The 25,887-nt window shown below is 41.6% G+C and overlaps 1 protein-coding gene across 1 annotated transcript; it reads right to left on the bottom strand.

The window, feature by feature from the left end:
• Positions 1-572: 572 nt before the first annotated feature.
• Positions 573-25,743, bottom strand: pa2g4a (proliferation-associated 2G4, a). The gene is made up of 13 exons (XM_068024933.1): positions 25,618-25,743; positions 17,761-17,889; positions 16,741-16,846; positions 14,725-14,794; positions 12,685-12,777; positions 11,241-11,304; positions 9,272-9,350; positions 7,392-7,470; positions 6,024-6,157; positions 5,747-5,841; positions 4,664-4,791; positions 2,891-2,950; positions 573-1,899 (listed from the first exon to the last, which is right to left on the bottom strand). The coding sequence occupies exons 1-13, from the start codon at positions 25,700-25,702 to the stop codon at positions 1,834-1,836; spliced, it is 1,188 nt and encodes a 395-aa protein (XP_067881034.1). The 5' UTR covers positions 25,703-25,743; the 3' UTR covers positions 573-1,833.
• Positions 25,744-25,887: the final 144 nt, after the last annotated feature.

Raw genomic sequence — 25,887 nt, 5'->3', positions numbered from 1 at the left:
AGTTAGTGATGAAAGGTCATGAATTTAAAATTGCGACCAAGAGACGAGGTTAGGAGAAATTCCTATAAAAAGTGTTGCGACAGACGAACTGCCTCCAGCTGCAATGTCTCAATTCAGTACGAAAGCACCTCAAACATTCCCTTCTGACCTAGCGCAAATATTAGTTCTCCTTAAAATGACAAAAACCCTCACTGTAAATACCTTAAGCTCAGAATTTTTATTTAGCGACTTAAAATGTATCGACTGAATATTGAAAGCAGAGAGTACCGAGATATGCTGCACTAATAGTGCCAAGTTTGCTGCCAACAGCATCTCCAGGGTCAGTATCAGGCCAACATACATGAACAAGGAAGCATTGCTGCCTGTGAAGGCTGTGTGCACGAAGAGGTAGTTACTGTGCAGTTTGAGTACAACCACAAATGGAAGCATTATAATGACAGTTGCAACGAACAGCATCCTTCAATGGCAAGAACCATATATTATAACCAGAACCATCTGAAACTATGGATGCTTTAATGATCGGCAGTAATGGTGGGAAGTGGCAGTGGACATAAAGGAAGACAAACCAAGTGCAGGATTAATATTCAGTTATTTATTTAATCCCCGCAGTGACCCAAAACAAATCATGGTATTACACTGAGCTCCTATCTCACACAAACACACAAAGTCATTGACGGCAAGGGCTAGCACAACAACAGTCCTTATACCAGCTTCGTATGCACGCTGCATACTTTTTTTTTTGGTTGCTTTAAATAAAAAAGGTAGGGGCAGCATTTCCAAATGTCAACAGAACGATAGCCATTCTTGTAAGAGACCAACAAAATCAGGCAGAACCACACAATTCATTGTATTACAATATAAATCTGTATCAATTCAGCCTGTGCCCACAAGTGTGCTTACAATCCTGCAAATCAGATCAACGAAACTGAAAGTTCACCCTTCCCTTAAAGCAAAATAAAAAAATCTCAGTTCAGAGTGCAGAGACAATGGACGTGGATTCTGAACTGGCCTGGTGTCAATGGTTACTTGGCCCATTATTCAGAGACTTAGAATTAAATTTGAATACTTATTTTTCTAAAAAAGTTGCCCAACCTCCTGGCAATCTCTAAATCGTTCTGAATAGTCTGGGGTAATTAATAATAATTTTGCAATGTATGTTTCAGTTTATCCTGAGCTGTTTCGAGTCTACTGAAAACTCTACTGGAGAAAAGACCACCCAAATTTGCAGCATTTTTTTTTTCTTTATCACCACAATAGGTAATTGGGGAAACCGGTAACATTTCATAAAACAACAGGATACAAAAAAGATGGAAACTTGACTTCTAATAATCTATACAGTTTAAAACGGTTTAATTCAGGACCCCGTAGCCCCCCACCCCCCCAATCCTCAGGTCTGACCAATCAGCACCAAGTGGCTATAATGCTGTCTCAATGAACAGTAACATCTGGGCAACTGTACCAACACCTGAGGGAACCTATTGCAATGCAAACAAATGAGACTTGGGGGTTTGAGTTGTGGGGGAGAATATAAATCTAAGATACCTTTCAATCTTCAGTACCAATTACTCTCACCTCAATATGCTCTTGTTTGGATAGAAAATATAAAACCATACAAATAGCACAAAGTTTTTTTTTTGTTTTTTTTTATTTTTTGGAAGTAGTCTGCAGTCATAAATGCGAGTCCTGTGGTCCTCCCTCAGTGTAAGAATATAGGAGCTGGTGAAAAGGTCCTACAAGCTGCACACTAAACAGCGCTGGGGGATGGATCTCGCTGTCAGGTACAGACAACTATGTCAAAGGTCAGGTCAGTTCTGGGGTTACGGTTACAAGACGTCAGTCTCCAGCCCCATTCTCCTCATTGGTGCTGCCAGTGGTGGCACAGAGTGCAGTTTGGGAAGCCTGGCAATGAAAAACATACAAGTGTATTAAAAATACTGCCTTGACCAACACATTCCATTTATCACTACAAGCCAAGCTTTTTCAGAGAGCAGGACTCAAAGTTTGAAGCTCATGTCTTAGATCAGGAAACAAAGAGTACCAACAACAGTTTCTTTGCTAGCCACAGAGAAAATCCTAAATGTCATAAAACTAACTTGCTAATGGTGGCATCTCGAAATAAACAGAATTCCCTGTATTCCAAAAGCAGCTGTGGTTCATTTGAATGTTTTGTTATATTTGTTACTGAGCTTAATGATCTGAAAACTTTGCAGTGCAGTTGGGGGGTGGGGGGGGTGGTGGTGTTGGCTGCGGGTGTACAGTGTTTCTCTGCCATGGCAAAAGTCAATGTGGTCAGGTTTCACAGATGCATGAAGGTATTTATTCAGAGATCTGTCTAGGTTGCGCTGTCACACTGCATTTAGGAACGTCCTTGTCGTTAGATTCCTTGCAGGCAACTAAACTTCATACATAAACAGAAAGTAGCTGCTGTTCTTCAGTTCATTCAGAGATTTTCATCAGGTGGAAACTCCACAACTGGAGGCTTATAGATCACATTTCATTTTCAATCTGTACAGACCATGAAGCGATGTGACATACTTTGTACATAATTTCAGAGGAGTATTGTGTTAGCAGTATTTGCCAAATTATTTTTGTTTCATGTTTCCATCTAATTATAAAACAAATGTATTAATTGCTTTAGCCTGCCTGAATCTTAGGAATGTGTGCAGTCTGACAAAACTACATAACTCCAGTAAGTAAGCTACTTTCTTTTAAGAAAAAAAAAGCAGGAACCAGCAAAGGAAGATTAATAAAAAGACACAGCTTCCAGATTGTTGGAAACAAGATCCACTTATAAGAACTGCATTGAAACGAAGGAAAAGATTGCAAAAGTAGTTGGAATACCAGCAAGCTTTCTGTGTGGTTCTCTCCATCGTGAAAACAAGCTACTTACCACCTTCTTCTTCTTCCTCCTCTTCTGGTTCCTTCGGCTAACAGAACTTTGAAGTAGGACCTGAAAAGGGTAAAAGAAAATGAACTTTTATGCACACCACATGGGTAGAAAAGCAAAAATGTGAAAGCCACACAATTCTAACTGGTTGCACATCAAGAATCCTTTAAGTGCAGAGAAACATAAAAGTCATTGGAAATGCAGACTTCATCTTATAAACTTTATGCAGCTAAGAAATCATTTAATGTGCATGAAGTCATCCATGACTCAATAGGAGCAACAGATCCAACTTGTACACAAGGTCAGGTCTGATATCAAACACTTTTTCTTGTTTCTTAAAAGTGCCTAGCTTGGAAAAGAGTTCAGCATTGTTTATGAAATAGTATTGAGTAAATATGACATCCAGAGACAGGTAGCTTCAAAAACAAATCTGAAAATTCCCATGAAAGCTTTCCCGATGTAGTTACTGGAGTGGGGTAATGATGAATGTGATGCGCTGATTATGGTCTTCCCAAAACAAAAATAAAAGAAGGCTGGAACAAATTGTAAGAATTAGAATTTTGTGAGCTTGGCATTACTGATATTCATGACCTCATTAGACACCAATTTGTCACTTGAGTTTTGTGAGATTCTATTAATACGCCAGTTAACTTTTCTGCTTTCCACAAACTGCTTGACATTCAGTGTGTTCTAAGACTGGATATTTTAGGATAAACAGAAAATGCTGGAAATACTCAGCAGATCAGGCAGCATTTGGAGAGAGAAACAGCGTTAGCTTTCCAGAAATGTTAACTCTGTTTTTCTCTCTGGATGCTGCCTGACCTGTTCAGAATTTCCAGCATTTTGTTTCGATTTAAGATTTCCAGCATCTGCAGTATTTTGCTTGAATATTCCAGGAATTCTAATTGGACATGGGAAGACGTCAGGTGATACTTATGTACAAAATCTCCTTCCCCATCTCCCCAAATCCTTTCAAATTAAAGGATCAAGACAATGCAAATATTGCTTATAGATGTGGCCAACCAGCACATATACGAATGAGGCACATGAAGAAAGCCAGTTCAGGTCTGGGAAATGCATCTCCTCAGAGAAAGCCAGTGTACGCCAGCTGTCGACATGTTGGGCCCGGGTGCTGGCAATCCTGCCCTCAATGCCAAGGCAACTGTCCTATTTGTGCTTACATTTCTTATCTGCTAGCTTGTCCTGTTTGAACTTTGCTGGTCTGGAAGTTTGAAAAGAGCTGTGTTCAATACTATTCACCTCACTGGTGGATAAATCCTAAAATCAGGACCATGATCTGTTGGCAGCAGCAACTTGAGGCATATGCAAATTAATGGGAACATGGATTTAAAACTTTATACGCAGTCCCCAAGGCTCTTTGGCACACGTGTGACAAAATAATGGATGCCCCCACTTCAGAACATTGTGGTGGGAGGCCACTCCAAGTGCATATTTAAAAAAGGTAGCAAGCATTTTCTTAAACAACTTTAATTTCACACTTCTGGATCGGTACTGGTTGGAGTAGTAGAGCTTTACTTAAATTATATTTTGTGCTTCAACGCTAAGAAACAAGGAGAGCGGAGAAATGCAGCACTCAAAGATGACAAGAATAAAGAGTATTTTCTGATGAAACTAAGGAACAATGAGCAGACCATGTAAAAAAAACTCAAATTTATAGGAAATGTAATGTTTTTGTACTATTTTGAAATCTGCTTTTGATTGTAGAAGAAATTGAAAGTGAAACAGGTTTTAAAGGAGTTTGTTTACATGATTTACCTTTAGTTCAGGGTCCTTCACATCCAGTTCAGACTTGTAGAGTTCAGTTTCGAATGTTCCACTGGTGATTCTCATTGGACCATTTGGCATGAGTAGGACTGTGAACTTAAACTGAGCTACATACTCTCCTAGAAAAGCATAAACAAGAAACGATATCAGGTAAAGAGAAAGCATCATTTCAAATTCAGATAACAAGTAAAAGATACAATGTCATTTCAGGTATCAGAGAATCTGATTTGAATAGAGGTGTTAAACGTCCCCCCCCCCCCCGATATTTCATCTAACCAAATGTATCTAGTCACTGCCATTGAGCTCAATGTACTTTCAAATGTATCATTTGAAAATGAAATTTAAAACAAGGAGCCAGCAGGGTTGTTGTTAAAATTGATCTCGGTGCTCCTTGTATTTTTTGTGGAGTGTGGCAGGGTGGAAAAAGATGGTTTAATAGAAAAGGGAGTACAAACAAGACACCTGGTGGAAATTGTGTGTGGGAATGTCAGGAGTGGATGTGATATACCTTGCTGCGAGTAACCTGTTGACATTCACTGAATAAGATTAACACGTGAATAATAGTCACCTACACAAGACATCAGAAGGTTCCCAAACGCCTGCGGATTCTCAGCCGTCAAGTGGCCAATGGTTTCAGGAGAGCAGAGAAAATTGGTGGAAGAGAGGGGTAAAAAAGACTGAAGACAGCCATATGTGCTTGTGTTCAATCTACTATGGCTAGCGCCTTGTAGAAATTTTTTTTTTTGATCCTTTGTAATTCATAAGAGGTAGTTTGAAATTTGGTGTATTACATGTACCATGTTTCTGGTTGTCTGGAGTTCCATGTTCTATCATTTCTCCCTCCTCCAAGGCACCAAATGCTGCTCGATTACAGTTCCAAAAATGCTAGGAAACAGGTGTTATTTCATCCTTCATGTGAGCCATGACAGCGAGCATCGCAGGCTGTTCGACTATGGGAGCAAAATGGCCTCAAACTTCAACAGGAAGAACCTTAACTTACTAAACGACTGGGGAAAGTGAAGTTCCACCATAATTTGTCCAATGGGTATAGATAGTTCACACAGAGGACCTTACCTTCCTTCTCGTAGAGCACATTGAATGGCTGAAGTAGTTCATGCTTGGCGCATTCCATAACCCCCATCCTGGCTTTTTTCTCATCTTCAAATGCCCTTTAAAAAGACAAGCATTCTAATGAAGTCTTAATTTAAAGCTCCCTGTTCAAGGTTCAGAAAAAAAGCCCAATTTAACTTTTTTTTTTAAGAAAAAGAAATCGACATTAAATTAGATCAAATTCATTTATATCAATTCAATCCCTGGTTAGATGAAGTCACATGTTAGACATCAAACATACCTCAGAGTGAAGGGCATAGCATCAAACCGCCTTTCCACCTCACTGAAAAAGGCACGAGATGTTTTCATCTTTAAACCATATTGCTGCGTTGGATCTCTCTTGTATACAGTTGTTCTCTGACCTGCGTCCTTTGCCTGAAGACATACCATAGTTTTAATAGGTTTTATACATACACAGATTCACATGCATTTTAAAAGTGAAGATAAAATAAACTAGACATCATTCTTTTTGCAGATATTTAAAAACCATCTTTTCCTTCACACTGCTCCAAATAATTTGATCAAATCCACACTGCTTTCATGTGCACTATGCAATTTTTTCTCCTCTTTAAACAAAGGCCACCTAGGAGTTTATGTTACACTGGATCAATATGTAAATAACTGAATTGATTGTTCTAAGCTGTTAGCATAATTAAACAACACCTCTTGCAGTAGGAAACCAGAAGTGCAAAAGACCAGCAGCTGAGGAAAGATCTCCAGACAGGCAAAGTAACACACCCACAGACAAAGAAAATGAGGTTAGGTCTTTGTAAGTGTTTGTTGCAGCTAGGTTAAGTGCTTAATCAAAAAATAGGAAGGGACAGCAACCAAATATTAATCCTACAAGTTGCATAGAAAACATGAACAAAACTGCTTTCATCCTGGAATCCTAAAATGATAAACCATCTTAATCCAGCTATGGTAACAAAAACCACTACAACCTCAGGAGGACAAATGAGAATTCAATGCAGTGATCAACTTAATCAGCCACAGATACTATCTGGGAGCCTTTACTGCTGAAAAACAGAATTGACGTACTCCTAGAATTTTGCTGCATCAAGGACCAGGATAACTGGATTCAACTGGGCCTTACTACTTCCAAAAGATCTCTAATTATTCATTACATTTACAGAAATAGTTAGAAGCCTGTGTAGTTATTGCACAATAGTATATTTTCTATATAAAAATGGTTTCACAGGATTTAAAGCCTATTAAGTCATAATTTTGGACAACCGGACTTTAAAATGTAAGAATGCAACATGTCCAATTGCAGGGATATAAAAGCCCTCCATGGATGCTTTTTAAGTACAATTAAAATTATCAAAGACCACCAAGTGCACAAGTTAGGTAAATATATCAGTACCACAATCCACTCAACACTAATTATTAGCTCAGACAGCACTCACATGGTAGATTTATATACACATCATTGCTGCTCAGACATTTCATTTGGTGGCGAAAAGCTACCGCTACAAGTCCACACAGTATTACCACTCACTCGTGAGCAAGGTTTGATTCAGAGCATTTTCCCTTCAACCATTAGCAAAGCTTTCATCCTATCTGCAAATGGAAAAACAAATTTAAGATCGGTTATGAACCAATTCCTCACCTTCCCTTCTCCAGTACTTATTAACACATCGACGGCATAAACTTCATGAACTTCAAACACTGTCTTTTCGTGGTCTTTCCTAAACAAGAAAAAGAATGGTCAGCCACAACCACTGGAAGAGTACACCATTACCACTGGATTTCCCCATGTTTCAGTGGACTGTCTGCTGTGGGTATACAGATTGAGATGCCCCTCATGATCAAGTTTGTAACAGATCTAACATTGACCTCAAACCCAACCTCCAAATGTCAATATAAATTCATCAAATTTTGTGGTATAAAACACATCCATGTAGAGTTAAAATTGTCAGATTTTGAAATGTTGTGGTGAGAAAGGGAAGGTCTACTGATGTGCCCCCAGGACTGTGTTCTAACTTTTTTGCAAGAAACATTACTTGATCTGATTCTGGACAATAAAAGTGGATTACCTAAAAGTTGAGGAACATTTGGGAAGCTGTAACCACAATACAATTTGGTTCAGTGGCAAACTCCAATCAGGTTTCCGCTACTGCCACAGTACCAAAATGGCTCTTAGCAAAGTCACAAATCACATCCAAGATGACTGACAAAGGTAAAAAATCACTCCTTGTCCTTCTTCATCTGTCTGTAGCCTTCGACTTGGTTGACCACACTATTTGCACCCAACATCTCTTCACCGTTGCCCAGCTGGGTGAGACTGCACTTGCCTGATTCCATGCTCATCTATCTAGCCGTAGCCAGAGAATCACCTGCAATGGCTTCTCTTCCCTCTTCCATACCATTACCTCTGGTGTCCAAGGATCAATCCTTGGTCCCCTCCTATTTCTAATCGACATGCAGCCCCTCGGTGACATCAACTGAAAATAGCATCAGTTTCCACATGTAGGCTGACGACACCCAGCTCTCTCTCACCACCACCTATCTCGACGACGCCATTGTTTTCTAAACTGTCAGACTGCTTGTCCGACATCCAGCACTGGATGAGCAGAAATTTCTTGCAACTAAATATTGCGAAGACCAATACCATTGTATTTGATCCCCATTGCAAACTCTGTTTCTGAGCCACTGACTCCTTCCATCCCTCTCCCTGGGAACTGTTTTGAAGCTGAACCATACCGTTCGCAACCCCTAGGTGACCTTGTGACCACATAGCCGCACCATTAAGACTGCCTATTTGCATCTCTGTAACATTGCCCAACTCCGCCCTTGCATCAGCTCATCTGCTGCTGAAACCCTCTCCCATGCCTTTTGTCACCTCTAGATTCGACTATTCCAATGTTCTCCTGGTTGACCTCCCACTTTCTACCCTCCGTAAGCTCAAACAACCAAAACTCTGCTGCCCATGTCCGAAGTCACACCAAGTCCTATTCAGGAATCACCCTCGTGCTTGCTTACATTGGCTCCCAGTTAAGCAACACCTTGATTTTAAAATTTTCATCTACGTTCTCAAATCTCTCCATGGCCTTGCCCCTCCCTATCTCTGTAATCTCTTCCAGCCTCACAACCCCTCCCGAGATTACCTTCACAAATTCCCATTTTTTCCCCTTTTTTGAAAAATTTGTTTCATGGGATGTGGGCATTGCTGGCAAGGCCGGCATTTGTTGCCCATCCCCAATTGCCTTTGATAAGGTGTCTATGTCTAAACTGTGATCATCCTAAATCATCCAGCACAGTGCACAGCAGCAATTAAACCAATTAGTCTAGATACCCACAAGCAACCTTCCATTACCAGAAACTGTCAGCCTAGAGCAGAAACTATTTAGGGCAATGTCACTTCTTTTTAAGATCAAAATTGTAAACATTCAATTATAGTACAAATAATTAAATAAATTTAATGAGAACCCACTTTTTGAGCACAAGTAAAGAAAACCCGCCATGAATAATTGCCCCGATTAGACTTACTTTTGCTGATCTGTGGGGTTCTGAATGATCGTTTTCTCCCCATCAATAACATGCTGTTTGAGTTGATGTGATAGCATGCCTGGAAGAAAAAAAAATTGCAGCTCAAATTCTGGTTTTAGACACCACCTAGATGTCACAATCTATCCTGTATTTGTATAGCATCTCACTGCACCCCCAGGACATCACAGAGAGCTTCAACTACAAGGAATTACTTTTTGAATGTCAGCGTTGTAGTTAGGTAAGCAACAGCCATTTTGTGCACAAGATGCTACAATCAGGAAATGAGATGAACAACCAGTTGATCTATTTTTAGTGGCACTGTTTAAAGATGAAATATTGGCCAGCATTTTGATCTTCGAATGGTGCCGTGGGATCTTTAACATCCATTTGGACAGACAGATGGGACTTCAGCTTAATATCTCATCTGAAACACATAATTAAGCATACTCTTGCACAACCCCCCCCACCCACAAACCCACCTCCACCCCACCCTAATGTCAGGTTAGCTCACTTGGTAGCATTCTTGACCAAATTGAAAGATTATGGGTTCAAGCTTCACTGCAAGATTTGAGTGCATAATCTAGGCTAACCCCTGCACTGTTATGCCGAAGGAATGTGGCATGGCTGGAGGTGTAATCTTTCAGATGATACATCAAACTAAGGCCCCAGCTGATTCCAAAGTTCAAGCTGGTCCAGACCAGGAATCACAGTTCAATCACAGCTAATCTCCGCTAGGGCAAGTGTTTTGTGCTAGAATGGGCCTTCTTAACTCACACTGAGCGAGGAAAGGTAACAGCCAGGGATCCTGCTCTTGACTGTTACCCAATGAATCCTAGTGGAAATCTACAATCTGTAAACAGCTTTGGCCTCATCTATGATGTCTGTTGATACATACCATCAAGGCTGAGATCTGATGGCTAACCATTTAGGTAAGGTACCAAAGAGAACCCCTGCATCCACGGAGCCACGCCCAAAGAGTTGATGCCTGGGGGGTGGTGCCGAGAAAGAGGAGAGAACTGCAGAGGGATTTTCTTTTTAGTGAAAATTCAATCTGGGTAGTGATTTCACAAAATTGATTTGAATTCTTTTAAAAACAACCTTAGTTTATACCAAGAATCTCACTATTCCTACTTTAGATATAGACAAAATAGAATTCATACATTTATAATCATCCCAAACTCCTATCAATCATGAACCATTATTGAATGGCAAACCTAAACACCACTTTATTTAAGTGACATTAGTTCAAACATCCCCAGTTAATTAGTTTAATACCTGCAGCATATGGAAAAGGCTACAAATACACCAACCTTTTTCTCCCAAATGGAGAGCAGATTACTGCTCAATTTAAAAGCACTCGTCCTTGCAGGAAATACCAATAGTGATTACTTACTCGGACCTCAAAAAACCCCTCCATTCACAAGCCATGTATACAGACACTACAGGCAAAAGAAACAGATATGCTGGAGCAACATGCATAAGAGGACCTTCCTGCATTTTGTCCATACCACATAACAGGAGGGAGTATTTTTTTATTTAGTCTCCTTCAACAAGCAATGTGGCTTGCTAGTAATTTTTTTCTACAGGTTGAGTATATGCAGTCTGCTGGAAAGCAGATTCACTGTACATATCATGTCTCTAGTCAAGTGGGGAGGTTGGTCATCTGCTACTAAGACACTTCCAAATGCAATCTGAATGTGGCCCCGGAGGGTCCATGAACAGTGCCTCGGTCCACTCAGCCTCCCAATTCTATTCTCCCTAATGACCCAGCTTGAAGTCACCATGCAGTTAACGAAAACTGCAATCTGCTCCCTACGAGCCAAGCATGGGGGTGTTTCAGGCTCTTTAGATGCTGGAGGGCTGTTCCAGTTTATAAAACACTTAAATTAGTTGGAAAAAGTAGGATTTTTTTTTGAAGGCTGGAAGTAGTACATGAATTATCTCTTCAAATCAGAATTGGTCATCTCACCTTCTATTGGCGTGCAATTAAAGGACTGAGCAATCTTGTTCCAAGCTTCTGTCACTTGAGAGTTCTGAGGTTAAAAGGAAATCAAGAAAATTCCCATTAATAACAATGCTCCTATCTATAAAAGTCAATAATTAAGTACATTTCTGGGTTCCCACAATAGTTTCTTGTGCTCCAAATAAAACCTATTTCAGGCAAATCAGAAATTATAGAATGAGTTGAATAAAATATCTAAATGGGCAGACCTGTGGATAATGAAATTTAATACATACCGCATATAGGAAGAAACAACAGGTAGCGCACATGGTCCATGAATGGTGTTGAAATGGCTACAGGTGAAAAGTTGAACAAATCCTAAAAGTCTTAGCTCAACAGATGATGGGGGCTGGAGCACCAAACAGGAGGAAGTTATGCTTCAGTTGTATAGAGTTGTGGTTCAACCTCATGTGGAGTAACTGCATTCAGTTCTGGGCACTGCACAGCAGGAAGAATATATTGACCTTGGAGTGGGTGCAGTGCAGGTTCACCAGAATCATACCAGGGCTTAAGAGTCAAATTATGAGGACAGGTTGCATAAACTTGGCTTGTATTCCTTGGGAGTTTAGAAGATTGACTGGTGATCTTATAGAGGTGTTTAAAATGTTAAAAGGGATTGATAGGATATGGAGAAACTATTTCCCCTGATGTGAGAAATTCAGAACAAGGTGACAATCCTAAAATTAGAGCTAGTAGTTATTATAAACTATTTCTCCCCCAAAAGGTTGCAGATGCTGGAACAATTCAAATTTTCAAGACTGAGAGATAGATTTTTGTTGGGTAAGAATATCAAGAGATATGGAGTAAAGGTGGCTAACTGGAACTGAGGTGCAGATCAGCCATGACCGAAGTGAATGGTGGAGTAGGCTTGAAGGGGTTGAATGACCTACTCCTGATCCTAATGTGCATCACTTTCATTTTTCTCACCTTTTCAGGTCCTTGCCACGATTACTGATGGAGATGGAGTCAATTGGAGAACAGGACAGCAATCACTGCTCTACGATGGGCCAACACAGCTGCCTCCTTGGGATAGAACTGGTCTTCCAATAAGCCCCCCCACTCCCAGCCTCAAAAAATGCTACTATCATTGGTATCCCTTACAGCAGTCTAGTCTTGTACAAGCAAAATCAACCTCTCCCCCCACCCCATCCTCACCTAAAGAGAACAGCCAAATCAACATCAGAACAAGATGTGAACTCTGGCATTGTTTGGGAGCCCAAAGCTCAACCATAAAGCCACCATCAAGTTAGATGACTCCAATAAGTAATTTCAACTAAAAAGCTGAGCTTCTGTTTATCTTGGGGCTGGGAGACAGAAACTTCAATAACAGTAGCTGCTGAAATTGTCTAATTACTTTCAAACGGGATAAACAATGCAACTTTTAAATTTGTCTCCTTTTCCAGTCACTTACCTGATTGCCTGGCTTCACTAGCCGCAGAGCTGCTTCTGCGCAGTAGTGTGCAGCTTTAATGACGTCAGCTTTGCGACCGATTACTGGAGTGTCCTGCAAAATAAAGCGTTTTGAATAGGAAAAAGGGAAAGGTGAAAGCCATTTAGTTTGAATGTAATATTAACCAAAAACTCTTTCCCCAAAACTTGACCCAGTGTTGTGTCTGGATTAAACCTTTGTTCCAACTGGGGTCGCGTAAAAGCAGGTTCAGCCCGTTTCTAAAGGGAGAAACTAGCTCAAGAACACTAATGAGCCCAGTCCATGATAGTTTTCTTCATTAGCCAAGTGAAAATTCCCAGCATGGCTCCAATGCTCAAATAGATCAACACGGACTACAAAGCCTTTATATGCTACCTAAAAGGAGCTGTATGTAGCAACCGTACACCACTGGTAGTAAAGTTAAAACCATTCCATCAATCCGCTAAAAATAGTTGAAACAAATTAAATGCTCTTATGCAGAGCAGTGCTCCAACTACACAGTCACTATTTTGTCAGTTGTTAAGCCAATTGAACTACATGTTCCCATCCAACTTTTACTGGTCCCATTTTCATGGCAATGAAACCATCACCTCCGTCACACCACACGGACACACTATCAAGGGGGAAGCAACTATTTTAATAACTTAGCAATGGGTTTAAAAAACCAAACTGAATCTGATCTGAGCCCATTAAAGCAGGCGTTCTGAATCTCAGTGCGAACTTAGCTGGGTCTAGGAAAGCAGAACCAGTTGGATTAGAGACATGAATTGCCAAATTCGCAAACGGTAAGGCAAATTTTTTTTTTATTCATTTGTGGGATGTGGGCATCACTGGCAAGACCAGCATTTATTGCCCATCCCTAATTGCCCTTGAACTGAGTGGCTTGCTAGGCCATTTCAGAAGGCAGTTAAGAGTCAACCACATTGCTGCGGGTCTGGAGTCATATGTAGGCCAGACCAGGTAAGGACAGCAGATTTCCTTCCTTAAAGGACATTAGTGAACCAGATGGGTTTTTACAACAATCGACAATAGTTTCATGGTCACCATTAGACTAACTTTTATTTCCAGATTTATTAATTGAATTCAAAGTTCGCCATCTGCCGTGGTGGGATTCAAACACATGTCCCCAGAACATTAGCCTGGGCTCTGGATTACTAATCTAGTGACATTATCACTATGCCATCGCCTCCCCTTAAATGTAGGAATACATACTTGCTGCTGCATGTGTCCTACAACTGAATGCTTTAAGCAGAACTATAGTTGTACAGCTGCTCCCAGGAGTGGCTCATTTTAATAAGATTAAGTGAGTACAGTCAGATTGTGTGGGGTGGGGAATTTCAAGAGTACAGCTGCTCAGTCACTGAGATTCATAATATCTGCTTTTATGGACACAGATCAGGACCAGTTTATTTCTGAAACCAACGCTAAGTTTATAAAACATGAATTCATTGTGGAGGTGCATTAGAGTCCCAGCTTCCGGTGCCAATGGAAGCAGACTTGTACCCATGACCACTGTGTTGAATAACTGATCCTGGTCACAGTGTTGTGGACAAGTTCTGAGCAGGACAAGAGCTTCTTCCTAATAATCCTTTCTTCTTGTGGGGGCAGGCCACTGCTGTTCACCTGCTAATGGATAGTTTCAGATCACTATTGGAAGAGGCCTGCAACAGGTCATCTGCCTTCTCTGCTTGGAGGGAGGCACCGGAGGAGGTATGTGGGCTTTTTCTTCTAAATAAAAGGGAGATTTGTCCTTAAAAAAAGTAATCCATTACAACATTTTTAAATTTAAGGCAGTAAATTATCACTTCAGTTTGCAGCAAAAATTTTTACATTTTGAAATGGGCAGAAATTACACAAGATGCCAAAAACAAATTCAGTGTAGCCACTGTGGATTTACATCTCATTAATCGAACTGGCTTCATTAACCACCAGGCTGGGATATCCCCCTCCATGCCAGGTAGAACATACCTTCTCCAGAAATAGTGTTACAACTCACTGCTAGTGCTCCCAAAATGAACATACCTTATCAACACCAACAATAAAGCTGTGTGCCACATTAGCGATGAATCCGTCGACATGGACACCCAAGTCACTGTAAAACAAAATTTGTATAAATCACATCTGTAGTTTGTACACACAGAATATTGCACCCGCAAGCGTGCTATTCTTTCACAACTTTGAAAGCTCCTCCATCACTACAAACACATTGGTTAAAGGACGAATAAGAGCTTCCTCCAAGGTCTCAGCTGGTGAAAGCATACAGGCCAAAAATATTTCAGAGTCATTCCTGTCAGATGAGGTAGGGATAGACAGTACAACTGGCTTCAGCACGCCTGGATTTTAAGGAAACGGGGAGAGAAGTAAAGTGGTGGGGAGCGAACAAAAGTGAAACGAATCAGGCAGTGTTGCCACCCCTATCAGTAAGCAGTGACCACTACTGGAAAGTGGATGCATGAATGTTGAGTGATAACAGGATCAGAACTCCCTGTTCTTCCAATCACATTTTGGAAACTTTTACGCCCACCCAAGCATTAAGATTTGATTTAACATCTCATCAAAAAGACAGTATCTCTGATAATGCTGCACTCCCTCAGTTCTACACAGAAACGTTACACTAATTTATAAGCTCAAGTCAGAGTAGGACATGAACTACACAACCTTCTGGCCCAAGAGGCAAGAGTGCACTCAACTGAGCCAGGCTGACATTGAAAATATCTTCAAAGATTTATAACTTTTCTCTCTTTCGCTCAAACAGCAAATACTGATTACATCAGGTCAAACTAGTTTGCAAAGATTACAGAGTCCAACTGTACAAATGGAGTAAATAGTTATCACTGGAGTTTGTTAAATTTGATTCCAACTCAAAAGCTGCTCTAAGATAGGTCCCCAATTAAACCATAAGCACTCACCGTTCAGGTACAAGAATATACTTTTTAGAAAAACAAGTCTAAAATGACATGGGAACAGGAGAGAAGGTGGCACTCAAAACAGAGACTGCCTCAAACATTACACAAGGTTAGCTATTAAGCCGTGCTATACTGACAAGAGCCAGGATGAATCTGCAACCTGCTGCAACATGGCCTATATCAGCTGTCAGAGCAGCACGAAGGGCAAGACAATTGGCCTCAGCTTCCCAGGTTAGGGAGGAAATAACTAGCCAAGGTTCCCACTTCTGCTCACTGATATTAAAGATATCAAGGGATATGGAGATAGTGCAGGAAAATGGCATTTAGGTAGAAGGTCAGTCATGATTAGATTAGATTAGATTAGAGATACAGCACTGAAACAGGCCCTTCGGCCCACCAAGTCTGTGCCGAACATCAACCACCCGTTTTATACTAATCCTACACTAATCCCATATTCCCAACAAACATCCCCACCTGTCCCTATATTTCCCTACCACCTACCTATACTAGTGACAATTTATAATGGTCAATTTACCTATCAACCTGCAAGTCTTTTGGCTTGTGGGAGGAAACCGGAGCACCCGGAGAAAACCCACGCAGACACAGGGAGAACTTGCAAACTCCACACAGGCAGTACCCGGAATCGAACCCGGGTCCCTGGAGCTGTGAGGCTGCGGTGCTAACCACTGCGCCACTGTGATCTAGGTGAATGGCGGAGCAGGCTTGAGGGGCCAAATGGTCTACTCCTGCTTCTATGTTCCTAAGAACCCTGCTTGAATATGTACGTATGAATGTCAGGTGAGGACAGGATCAGGCTCTGCTCTGATACTACCCTTCCTCCAGCCCCAAAGTCTGACACTTGCTGTTAAGACTCATACACAACTAATGATGGCTTGGATCAGGAAAGAGGAGATGACAGAGAGCCATGGAATCATATCTCCAAAAAGAGTCAATGTCTTCAGGTGCCCCACTTGCAAATATAGAGCAATTAAAAAAAAAATTAGAAATCGCTTCTTACTGATGAAACTCCCAGCCATCCAGCTTTCTATCCAATTTTTCGACAATTCTGCATTTTTTCACATTTGATATGCTAAATCAAAAACACAGAACATGAGCTCAAAAATGTACTTACATTTTAACAAGATCTTCCTCCTTCAAGAGGTAGTCAGGGTCACTCTTGAGAGGAGAGTAGTGGCAAACACAGTTGTTCACTGATATACAGGTGGGAAAGGCAATTCCTAAAAGTAAAAGAAGGGACACATGAGCCACGTCCAGAGTTAAATCTCACACGGTCTTACAAAGAGATTGTTGTTAGTGTTGACTTTGACAACTTTATAACAGAGGCGTTAACTAAACGAAAACATCAGTCTGTTGAGTTTATTCTACAACATGGTTACTCATTGATCAAGACACAAGGTATTTCTGCCTCATCGAACAGACTGCATGCCCCAAGGGCAGTGACAGGATGTAAAACAAATTTGGTAGATTATAGTCAGGACCACTAGCTTACTTTGACTGTATTTTTTTTAAAAAAGAAATTTAATTTAATCACATGGGGCATTTACCAGTGTTTCAGGGATCACATTTCACCACTACATCTATTTATAATTATTCTATGACAGGAAACACAGGCACTTTTACCTCCAGTGGGTCTTCATAATGAAGATTAATCACTGGAGCAAATTTTACTGTTATGGTTTGGTATACTTGCTAAAAAAAAAAAGAGTAGGATTTCTGTTAAGATCATGCATCCCATATGATGGTCCAGTCCATTACAATGAACCCTCTACCATACACAACATTCATTACATAAACAGTCTTAAGCCTGTATTGCAGTGGGTCACATAACTCATACAGCACACCAGACTTAAAGGCCATAGACCACCCTGTGAGTCAGTAACAGGAACAGCTCCAGCTCAAAAAAAGCCTAATTACCACATGTAGCTCACACAAAGACAGCATCACTTCTAGTTTGAGGCAGTTTTTGTATTTGAACCTCTATAAATCCTTCACTGCAAACGCTATTCAAGGTTTGCTTCAGAGCAAAACTGAAAACATTAATGCAAAACCACAACAACCTCAAACTTTTGCTTTGCCTCACACAGCAGACCACGCTGACATTAAAGTTGGGTTTGAGAGTCGAGTCATTTACCTTTTTTCATTTCTTTCTCCTTCTTGAAAATTTTTCCTGTTTCTTCCATGATCATTTCATCACCCTTCTCACACAGAGCTACAACAGACACTCCCAACGTTGCTGCATCCACCACCGTCTTCAGAACACCTACAACAAAAAGACACAGTGTTAATGGTAGGTTAATTATATTGTTAAAGATACACAGGTGAAGGGCATTGTTTAATTAAGGACGTGGAGGGGATATAGTGAGCACCTGCTGGGAGGCAGAGATATGTAATGCTGCATTCTGTGAATAAACTGACTATCAAGAAAAAGATCAGTGTCTAGCTTCATTCTTCACCATTTGGCTTGGATCCTTTTAACAGTTCGTTAGCAACAGCAACCCTTGAGCATGACGATTCATTAGAGTTAAAGCTTCAACATCGACAAGCTGTGAAGCCAGCTAATTCAGCACAGACTACAGATATCAAACCTGGGAATCTTCCTGGTCTACATGGCTCAGCTAACAATATCCATGTCTTTGCTAATTATACTTAGACACTAAGGACGGGAAGCATGGATCAGTGACATGAGTAGATCAAACTTCTCGCCGTAACAAAATCTTCAACTAACTTAATGACGAATGGCATCGACTCCCCACTTGTACTTTTGATAAGAAATCATCTGGTTACAGCTATTGGGACTGAGAACATACTTATGCATGTTAAAGACACATCAACTAGTTTAGAAATTGGAAGCCTGAAAGGTCTGGTCAACTCTTGCTTGTACCACTAGAAAAAAAAAAGGTCTGACAATACAGCAGATTTGAGCATCAGAATGTGCTGTGTGGTAGAATAAAAATAAATCTTGATTTAGCTATGGGAATTGATGCACAGAAGAAAGTTTGTTTTATTTCAAAATGCTCAGACGGCATGTGAGCACACCCACCCCCACCTCTGAATAGCTTACCCATTGCAATTCATGGAATGGTACAAAAGGAAAGATTTTTAAAAATAAATTATTTTCTTAATTTAAAAATGTGGCTCATCCAATAGTTCGATTCTGCTGAGAGGAGCTTGAGCTAGCTGCACCTGCAAAGGCAGGCACATGGAAACAAACAGTGATGGGGAAACAGTGGCAGGGAGAAAGTCAAATGTACCAATTCTGAAGCCAAAACATAATCTTGAATTTTCCTTTTACTTTATGCCTCCCACCACACATCCATTTAAAAAAAAATTATGAACAGGTTGGCCACTCAATTAGCTGACATGATCATCAGTGACCAGGTTACCGGTGAAAACATGTTGCTTGATAGCAATTTTGACGACTTCCACTTTACTGATGGTTGAGATTAGGCCGATAGAGCCGGAATTGGTTGGGTTGGATTTCTCCTGCTTTTTGTGCACAGGACATACATGGACAACTTTCCACATTGTCAGGTACATGACAATGTTGTAGTTGTACTGGAACAGCTTGTTCTGGAGCACAGGTACATAGCACTACAACTGGGATGTGGTCAGGGCCCAAAGCCTTTGCTGTGCCCAGTGCACTCAAGTGAATCGAATTGGCTAAAGATTGGCATCTGTATCTGGATAGGGACCTCAGAGTAGGTAGAGAAGGATCATCTACTTGGCACTTATGACAGAAGATGGTCACAAACACTTCAGCCTCATCTTTTGCACTTGTGTGCTTGAGCTCTGCCATCAATGAAGACAGGGAGGCTCGCAAAGCCTCCTATACCAGTAAATTGCTCGATTGTCCATTATTATTCAATGCCTAGATTGCGACAGTGTGACAGCTGAAATCTGGAACAGTGACATGGGGACTAGTCTTTGGTTCCATCTGACTATATCCACTTAAATATTATACTGCAGTTAATACTTGATAACTTTAAAGAGTAGTACATGATTTTAAAAACAATCCAATGCTGGAACACCACATTATACCATTGATTCCACACTGACACGGAACACAAAAGTCCGAGTGTATCAGGCCTGTGTCCTCAGTACCTTGCTCTACGGCAGCGAGGCCTGGACAACGTATGCCAGCCAAGAGCGACGTCTCAATTCATTCCATCTTCGCTGCCTTCGGAGAATACTTGGCATCAGGTGGCAGGACTATATCTCCAACACAGAAGTCCTTGAAGCGGCCAACACCCCCAGCTTATACACACTACTGAGTCATCGGCGCTTGAGATGGCTTGGCCATGTGAGCCGCATGGAAGATGGCAGGATCCCCAAAGACACATTGTACAGCGAGCTCGCCACTGGTATCAGACCCACCGGCCGTCCATGTCTCCGCTATAAAGACGTCTGCAAACGCGACATGAAATCGTGTGACATTGATCACAAGTCGTGGGAGTCAGTTGCCAGCATTCGCCAGAGCTGGCGGGCAGCCATAAAGACAGGGCTAAATTGTGGCGAGTTGAAGAGACTTAGTAGTTGGCAGGAAAAAAGACAGAGGCGCAAGGGGAGAGCCAACTGTGCAACAGCCCCGACAAACAAATTTCTCTGCAGCACCTGTGGAAGAGCCTGTCACTCCAGAATTGGCCTTTATAGCCACTCCAGGAGCTGCTTCACAAACCACTGACCACCTCCAGGCGCGTATCCATTGTCTCTCGAGATAAGGAGGCCCAAAAGAAAGAAAAGAAATTCTCATGGAGTGAAAAATAGAGCACTGTGCACCCATAAGCCCAAGCATCAGAATAGCTGTGACTTTAACGTTAGTAAAGAGAACTATGCAGTCAGCCCTTTAACACTGAAAATGTAATGGTGGTTGTGCAGCCTGCTGGCCAAATTAAAGTTTAAAAAGTTGTTTTCACACTAGCCGCTGTGCTACTGCAGCCAAATGTAAAGCGAAAGCAGTGTGAGGCATCGCCGTGACACATTTTCAAACCAAATACTAAATCCCCAAAGTCATCCAGTTTAGCTGCACATATCCTGCTTTGCAGTAGGATAACTGCCTTATCAAAGTTAGTACTGATAGGAACAAAGAGGTACAAAAGTAGTGACACATTTCCAACTAAGACAGCAAGTTTTATTTTCAGTTGGACTTAAAGCTGGTCACCACATTTTCAGAAAGATGCGAGGGTCCTTCAGAGGGTGCAGAGCAGATTTACCAGAATGGTTCCAGGGATGGGGGAATTTTAGTTACAAAGTTAGGTTGGAAAAGCTGGGGTTGTTCTCCTTGGAGCAAAGGAGATTGAGGGGAGATTTAATAGAAGTGTACAAAATTATGACAGGCTTAGATAAGTTAGACAAGAAAAAACTGTTCCCATTAACTAATGGTGCAAGGACTAGGGGACACAGATTGAAGATTTTGGGCAAGAGATGCAGGGAGAATGTGAACAGCAACTTTTTAACGCAGTGGGTGGTAATGACCTGGAACTCGCTGCCTATGATGGGGTGGAAACGGAGACAATCAATAACTTCAAAAGAAAATTGGATGGCCACTTGAAGGAAATAAACTTGCAAGGCTATGGGGATCAAGCAGGGGAGTGGGACTGACTGGATAGCTCTCTGGAGAGCCGGCATGGACTCGATGGGCTGAATGGCCTCTTTCTGTTCCATAAATGACTGACTCTAAAGCATTTTATAATAAGTGACACAGGTCCATGGTCCCCTGCATCCCAATTTCTTGATCTCAGCCATAAAATCAAGAATTGCTGATCTAAAGCTAGGTGCTCTCCTCAAGGAAGAGAACGAAACTAAAGGTAAATCTGCCATCACCTGACAAGCTCTTACAAACCACCTTGCAGGCCAATCTCCGCACAGGCCTTTCGACTGATCGGTTACCCGCTTTCGCATTGGTAAAATAACGCGCTCTGGGGAGACCCAAGGTGGGGACGGGAGTGAAGTGTGGGAAGAAGGTATTTTTCTAAAATTTTAATCTAAGAATTTCACTTCTACTCTGTTTCTTATTATTACTTCAGAATGCATATTAACCCAATGTACTAAAAACTATTTTGGTTTGAGTCACTAGTCAGATATACACCCGTCTTAATACCTGCATCTAAATTTCACTCAAACCATATAGATCCTGCAATTCGTAACTTTGCTTCTGATCTAAAGAACAAGTATGTTTGAAAAAGAAAATTAGTTTTTGATATTTGGGAAACACAAGGTCACCTGAACGCCTGTATCCACTACTGGATTGTAACATTCATGCTTCGATTAAACTCCAATTGTTACCATATTTATCCGAAAATAAAAATACTTCCTGAAGCAACTCCAACCCAACTATTTGAATTCCTGCTTGCAGAATAGATGAGTAGAGAAGCAGCAAATTGAGCAATTTTAGTTTTAAGATACCATAAAAGTTCATGGAACAAGCTTGGTACATGCATTAATCAGCAGAATATAATGCTTAGTTTCTGCAATGCAAACAGCTGCTCAATTACCAAGCACCGTGATTATATTTTGCCTATTTTCTGCCAGGGTACAGTTTCACAAGTATTGGCAGCCCTCCACTACCTTCCCCAAGTGATCACTCTTCACTCAGGCCTAAGCAGTGGACATTGACCAAGCAAGGGTTACTGAAATGACAAATAGAAAGTAAGTCAGGCTGCTTTTCTGCACTGGATCCCTCTGATCTGTATGGCCCAGTTACACAAAGGAAGTTAAGGATTGTATAAGATTAAAAGAAAAGGCCTATAAAGTTGCCAGAAATAGAAGTAAACCTGAGGATTGGGAGGATTTTAGAATACAGCAAATACATGGGAACACCACCACCTGCAAGTTACCCTCCAAGTCACACACCATCCTGACTTGGAACTATATTGCCGTTCCTTCACTGTCGCTGGGTCAAAATCCTGCAACTCCCTTCCTAACAGCACTGTGGGTGTACCTACCCCACATGGACTGCAGCGGTTCAAGAAGGCAGCTCACCACCACCTTCTCAAGGGCAATTAGGGATGGGTAATAAATGCTGGCCTGGCCAGCAATGCCTACAGCCCACGAATGAATAAAAAAAACAGATGCAAAGCGGCTTTAAGGGGATTTGGAAAAACTTAGTGAGTGGGCAAGAACGTGGCAGATGGAATATAATGTGGAAAAATGTGAGGTTATATACTTTGGTAGGAGGAACAGATGTGCAGAGTAATTCTTAAATGGTAAGAGATTAGAAGGTGTAGATGTACAAAGGGACCTGGGTGTCCTTGTCAATAAGTAACTGAAAGCGAACATGCAGGTGCAGAAAGTGATTAAGAAGGCTAATGGTATGTTATCCTCTTGTGATAAAGGCTGAGAATACAGCAGTAGTGAAGTCTTGTTTCAATTGTATAGAACCTTGGTTAGACCGCACCTGGAGTACTGCGTGCAGTTTTGGTCCCCTTACCTTAGGAAGGATACTATTGCCATAGAGGGAGTGCAACCAAGGTTCACCAGACTTGTTCCCGGGATGGCGGGACTGTACAATGAAGAGAGGTTGGGGAAACTGGGCCTGTATTCTCTAGAGTTTTGAAGAATGAGGTGATCTCATTGAAACCTACAAAATACTTAAAGGGATAGACAGGGTAGATGCACGTACGATGTTTCCCCTGGTTGGGGAGTCTAGAACCAGGGAACACAATTTTAAAATAAGGGGGAAGCCACTTAGGACAGAGATGAGGAGAAATTTCTTTACTCAGAGGGTTGTGAATCTTTGGAATTCTCTATCCCAGAGGGCTGTGGAAGCTCAGTCATTGAGTATGTTTAAAGCAGAGATTGACAGATTTCTAAATACAAATGACATAAGGGGATATGAGGATAGTGTGAGAAAAGGGCATTGAAGTGGATGATCAGCCATGATCGTATTGAATGGTGGAGCAGGCTCGATGGGCTGAATGGCCCACTCCTGCTCCTATGTTCCTATTACCAACTCAGCCATTAAGGGAGCTGTCCATAGTGGCTTTTAAGTTAAAAATTTATTCTGTTTTTCCTCTCTTCACATCCTCCTCCCCTGAATGCTGCTGCTGGAATACAATTCCATGGACAACCTTTGGCATGTCAACCAAATAGCCATTGTTCACAATACAAGCTTTGACAATGACAGGCAGTAGCCAATTTGACTCATTTCCCCCCCCCCATGAACCTTGATGGAGAATAAAAGTGAGGGAGGAGGGTTTCTTACAACTGAAACCAATCTGGTCCTATCCACGCATACATGCTTTCAGTAAGAGTCAACCGATAGACATGAAGAGAACTCTGACCAATTTTCTCCTAACTCATGGACATTGACAATTGTAGGCTCCTTCCAAACCTCAGCACACAATCTGTACTATACAAACTGGGTATCAAACCAGAGACACGCATAGTCTGTGGAGTCACTTTTACATCAGCACTCCTTAGATCAGATTCTGCAACACCAGCATCAGTGAACAGGCTTACTGTTTATAGATGGCTAAATTTGGCTCCCTTATCCTGAGCACAGTTTTATTTTACATAAATAAAGAATTCACACAGCCACCTTCTTTTGTTGGCACCTGGGCTATAAAGTTAGCAATTGCACCATCAATTCTGACCACTAGCAACTTTCAATTTATTCTCCACTTTCAATTATTCTGAGTTAACAATTCTGTGATTCCATAGAGCGAGTTCCTGTCTCTCCATTTGCTGTGTCCATGTACAACTTCAGTTCAGAAGTAGAAACCTGAACAAAAACCCAGTCTCAAATTCCAGTCTTCTGCACAAGTTCTATATAACTGCAAACTTAACATTAGACTGTATGACATAAAATTATTTTTGGAGCAGTCTGCATACATACATCCATCAATTTCTTAATATTATCTTAAAGTGCAATTTATAGAACTGCAGTCATACTAAAGTTAAAATTATTTATCTGCAACACACAATACAAATTATAAACAACAGTTTGTACCACAAAGCAAGGTCAAAGATTGGGTATCTGCTGAGCTGGTTGATCTCAGCAGCAATCATAAGGAGTGCTACAATTAGTGTGAACTATCAGGACACTTGCTGAAAGGGCAAATGTAATACCACTTTGGTCAAAAAGCCCATGACCACTCACGATTCAGACTCACAGGTGACTGTGGAGTTATCAATGCCTTCGACAAGAAATAAAGGAGAACGTATTTTAAGAAAAGGAGAAAGTACTTTGCATCTGCACGGCTCCAAACTTTAACTATGGCCTTAGAAACAAAACGTTAGAAACTGTGATCAAAATCTGAAAATATGAACAGAAAATGTTGTAGATACTCAACAAGTCAGGCAGCATCTGTGGAGAGAAAGAGTTAACATTTCAGGTCAGTGACCTTTCATCAGAACTGGGTCATGGATCTGAAACATTAACTCTGTGTTTCTCCCTTCACAGATACTGTCTGACTGGAGTCTTTCCAGCATTTTCTGTTTTGATCGCATCCTGGAAGCCTGACCTACTGAATCTTTCCAGCATTTTCTGTTTTGATCGCATCCTGCAAGCCTGACCTGCTGAGTCTTTCCAGCATTTTCTGTTTTAATCTCAAATTTCCAGTATCTTGCATTTGTGATTACTATATAAAACCAGCTTAATACAATTATCTAAAAACTTTCAAAAATAACCTTTAAAAAGGGCATTTTCGCCCTTCTGATTCCTGTTGGAAAAGAGCATGGGAACATGCTAACCGCTGCCAGAAAGCGCCAGGTTCAGGCTCTTTGGCCCCATCGTGGCCAGACAGAGGGATCGAGGTTTCTGGGAGGTTTTGGAGGGGTGGGGGCGGGAGTGCATACTGTACTCTGCCGCAGTGGAGGGGTTACAGAGGGGGGACCACAGGCCGATCTGAGGCCCGGTGCCGCGGCCTCCCCGGTGCCCATGTGCCCCACATGGCAGCACCACGCTCAGCTCAGACAGCCTCCTCCCGCTGAAGGCTCCGTCACCCCGGAGCCGCCTTCCTCTCCTCCCCTCCGCGAACCCCACACTCACGGTTGGCGATGTCTCCGCCCATTTTGTACTTGGTGACCACCAGATCCTCAGCGATGGTCTGTTCCTGGCTCTCATCGTCCGACATCTTTCCCTCCTGTTACCCACAGGGCACCGCAGCCGCCGCCTCTTTCCCGGCGCCAGCCCGCGCCGCCATGCTTCATGGGAGATGTAGTTCCACGCCGCGGTTGGACCCAGCTTTTACAACAGGGCTTCTCCGGCTCAGAACTACATCTCCCAGAAGGCGCCATGACGTCGCGCATGCGGATAGGG

The sequence above is a fragment of the Heterodontus francisci genome, chromosome X (genome assembly GCF_036365525.1).
Source record: "Heterodontus francisci isolate sHetFra1 chromosome X, sHetFra1.hap1, whole genome shotgun sequence".
NCBI classification, from domain to species: Eukaryota; Metazoa; Chordata; class Chondrichthyes; order Heterodontiformes; family Heterodontidae; genus Heterodontus; species Heterodontus francisci.
Note: the sequence above shows the minus strand (reverse complement) of the source record. Positions and strands in the feature narration are given on the sequence as shown.

What these genes read in the sequence shown, in the direction of transcription:
- pa2g4a (XM_068024933.1), bottom strand. Translation starts at nt 25,702, where the DNA reads ATGTCGGACGATGAGAGCCAGGAACAGACCATCGCTGAGGATCTGGTG. An exon ending in GAGGAAGATCTTGTTAAAAT is followed by an intron (nt 14,795 to 16,740) that starts GTAAGTACATTT and finishes TTTGTTTTACAG; the next exon opens with TGACTTGGGTGTCCATGTCG. An exon ending in TAGTGAAGCCAGGCAATCAG is followed by an intron (nt 11,305 to 12,684) that starts GTAAGTGACTGG and finishes TTTTAACCTCAG; the next exon opens with AACTCTCAAGTGACAGAAGC.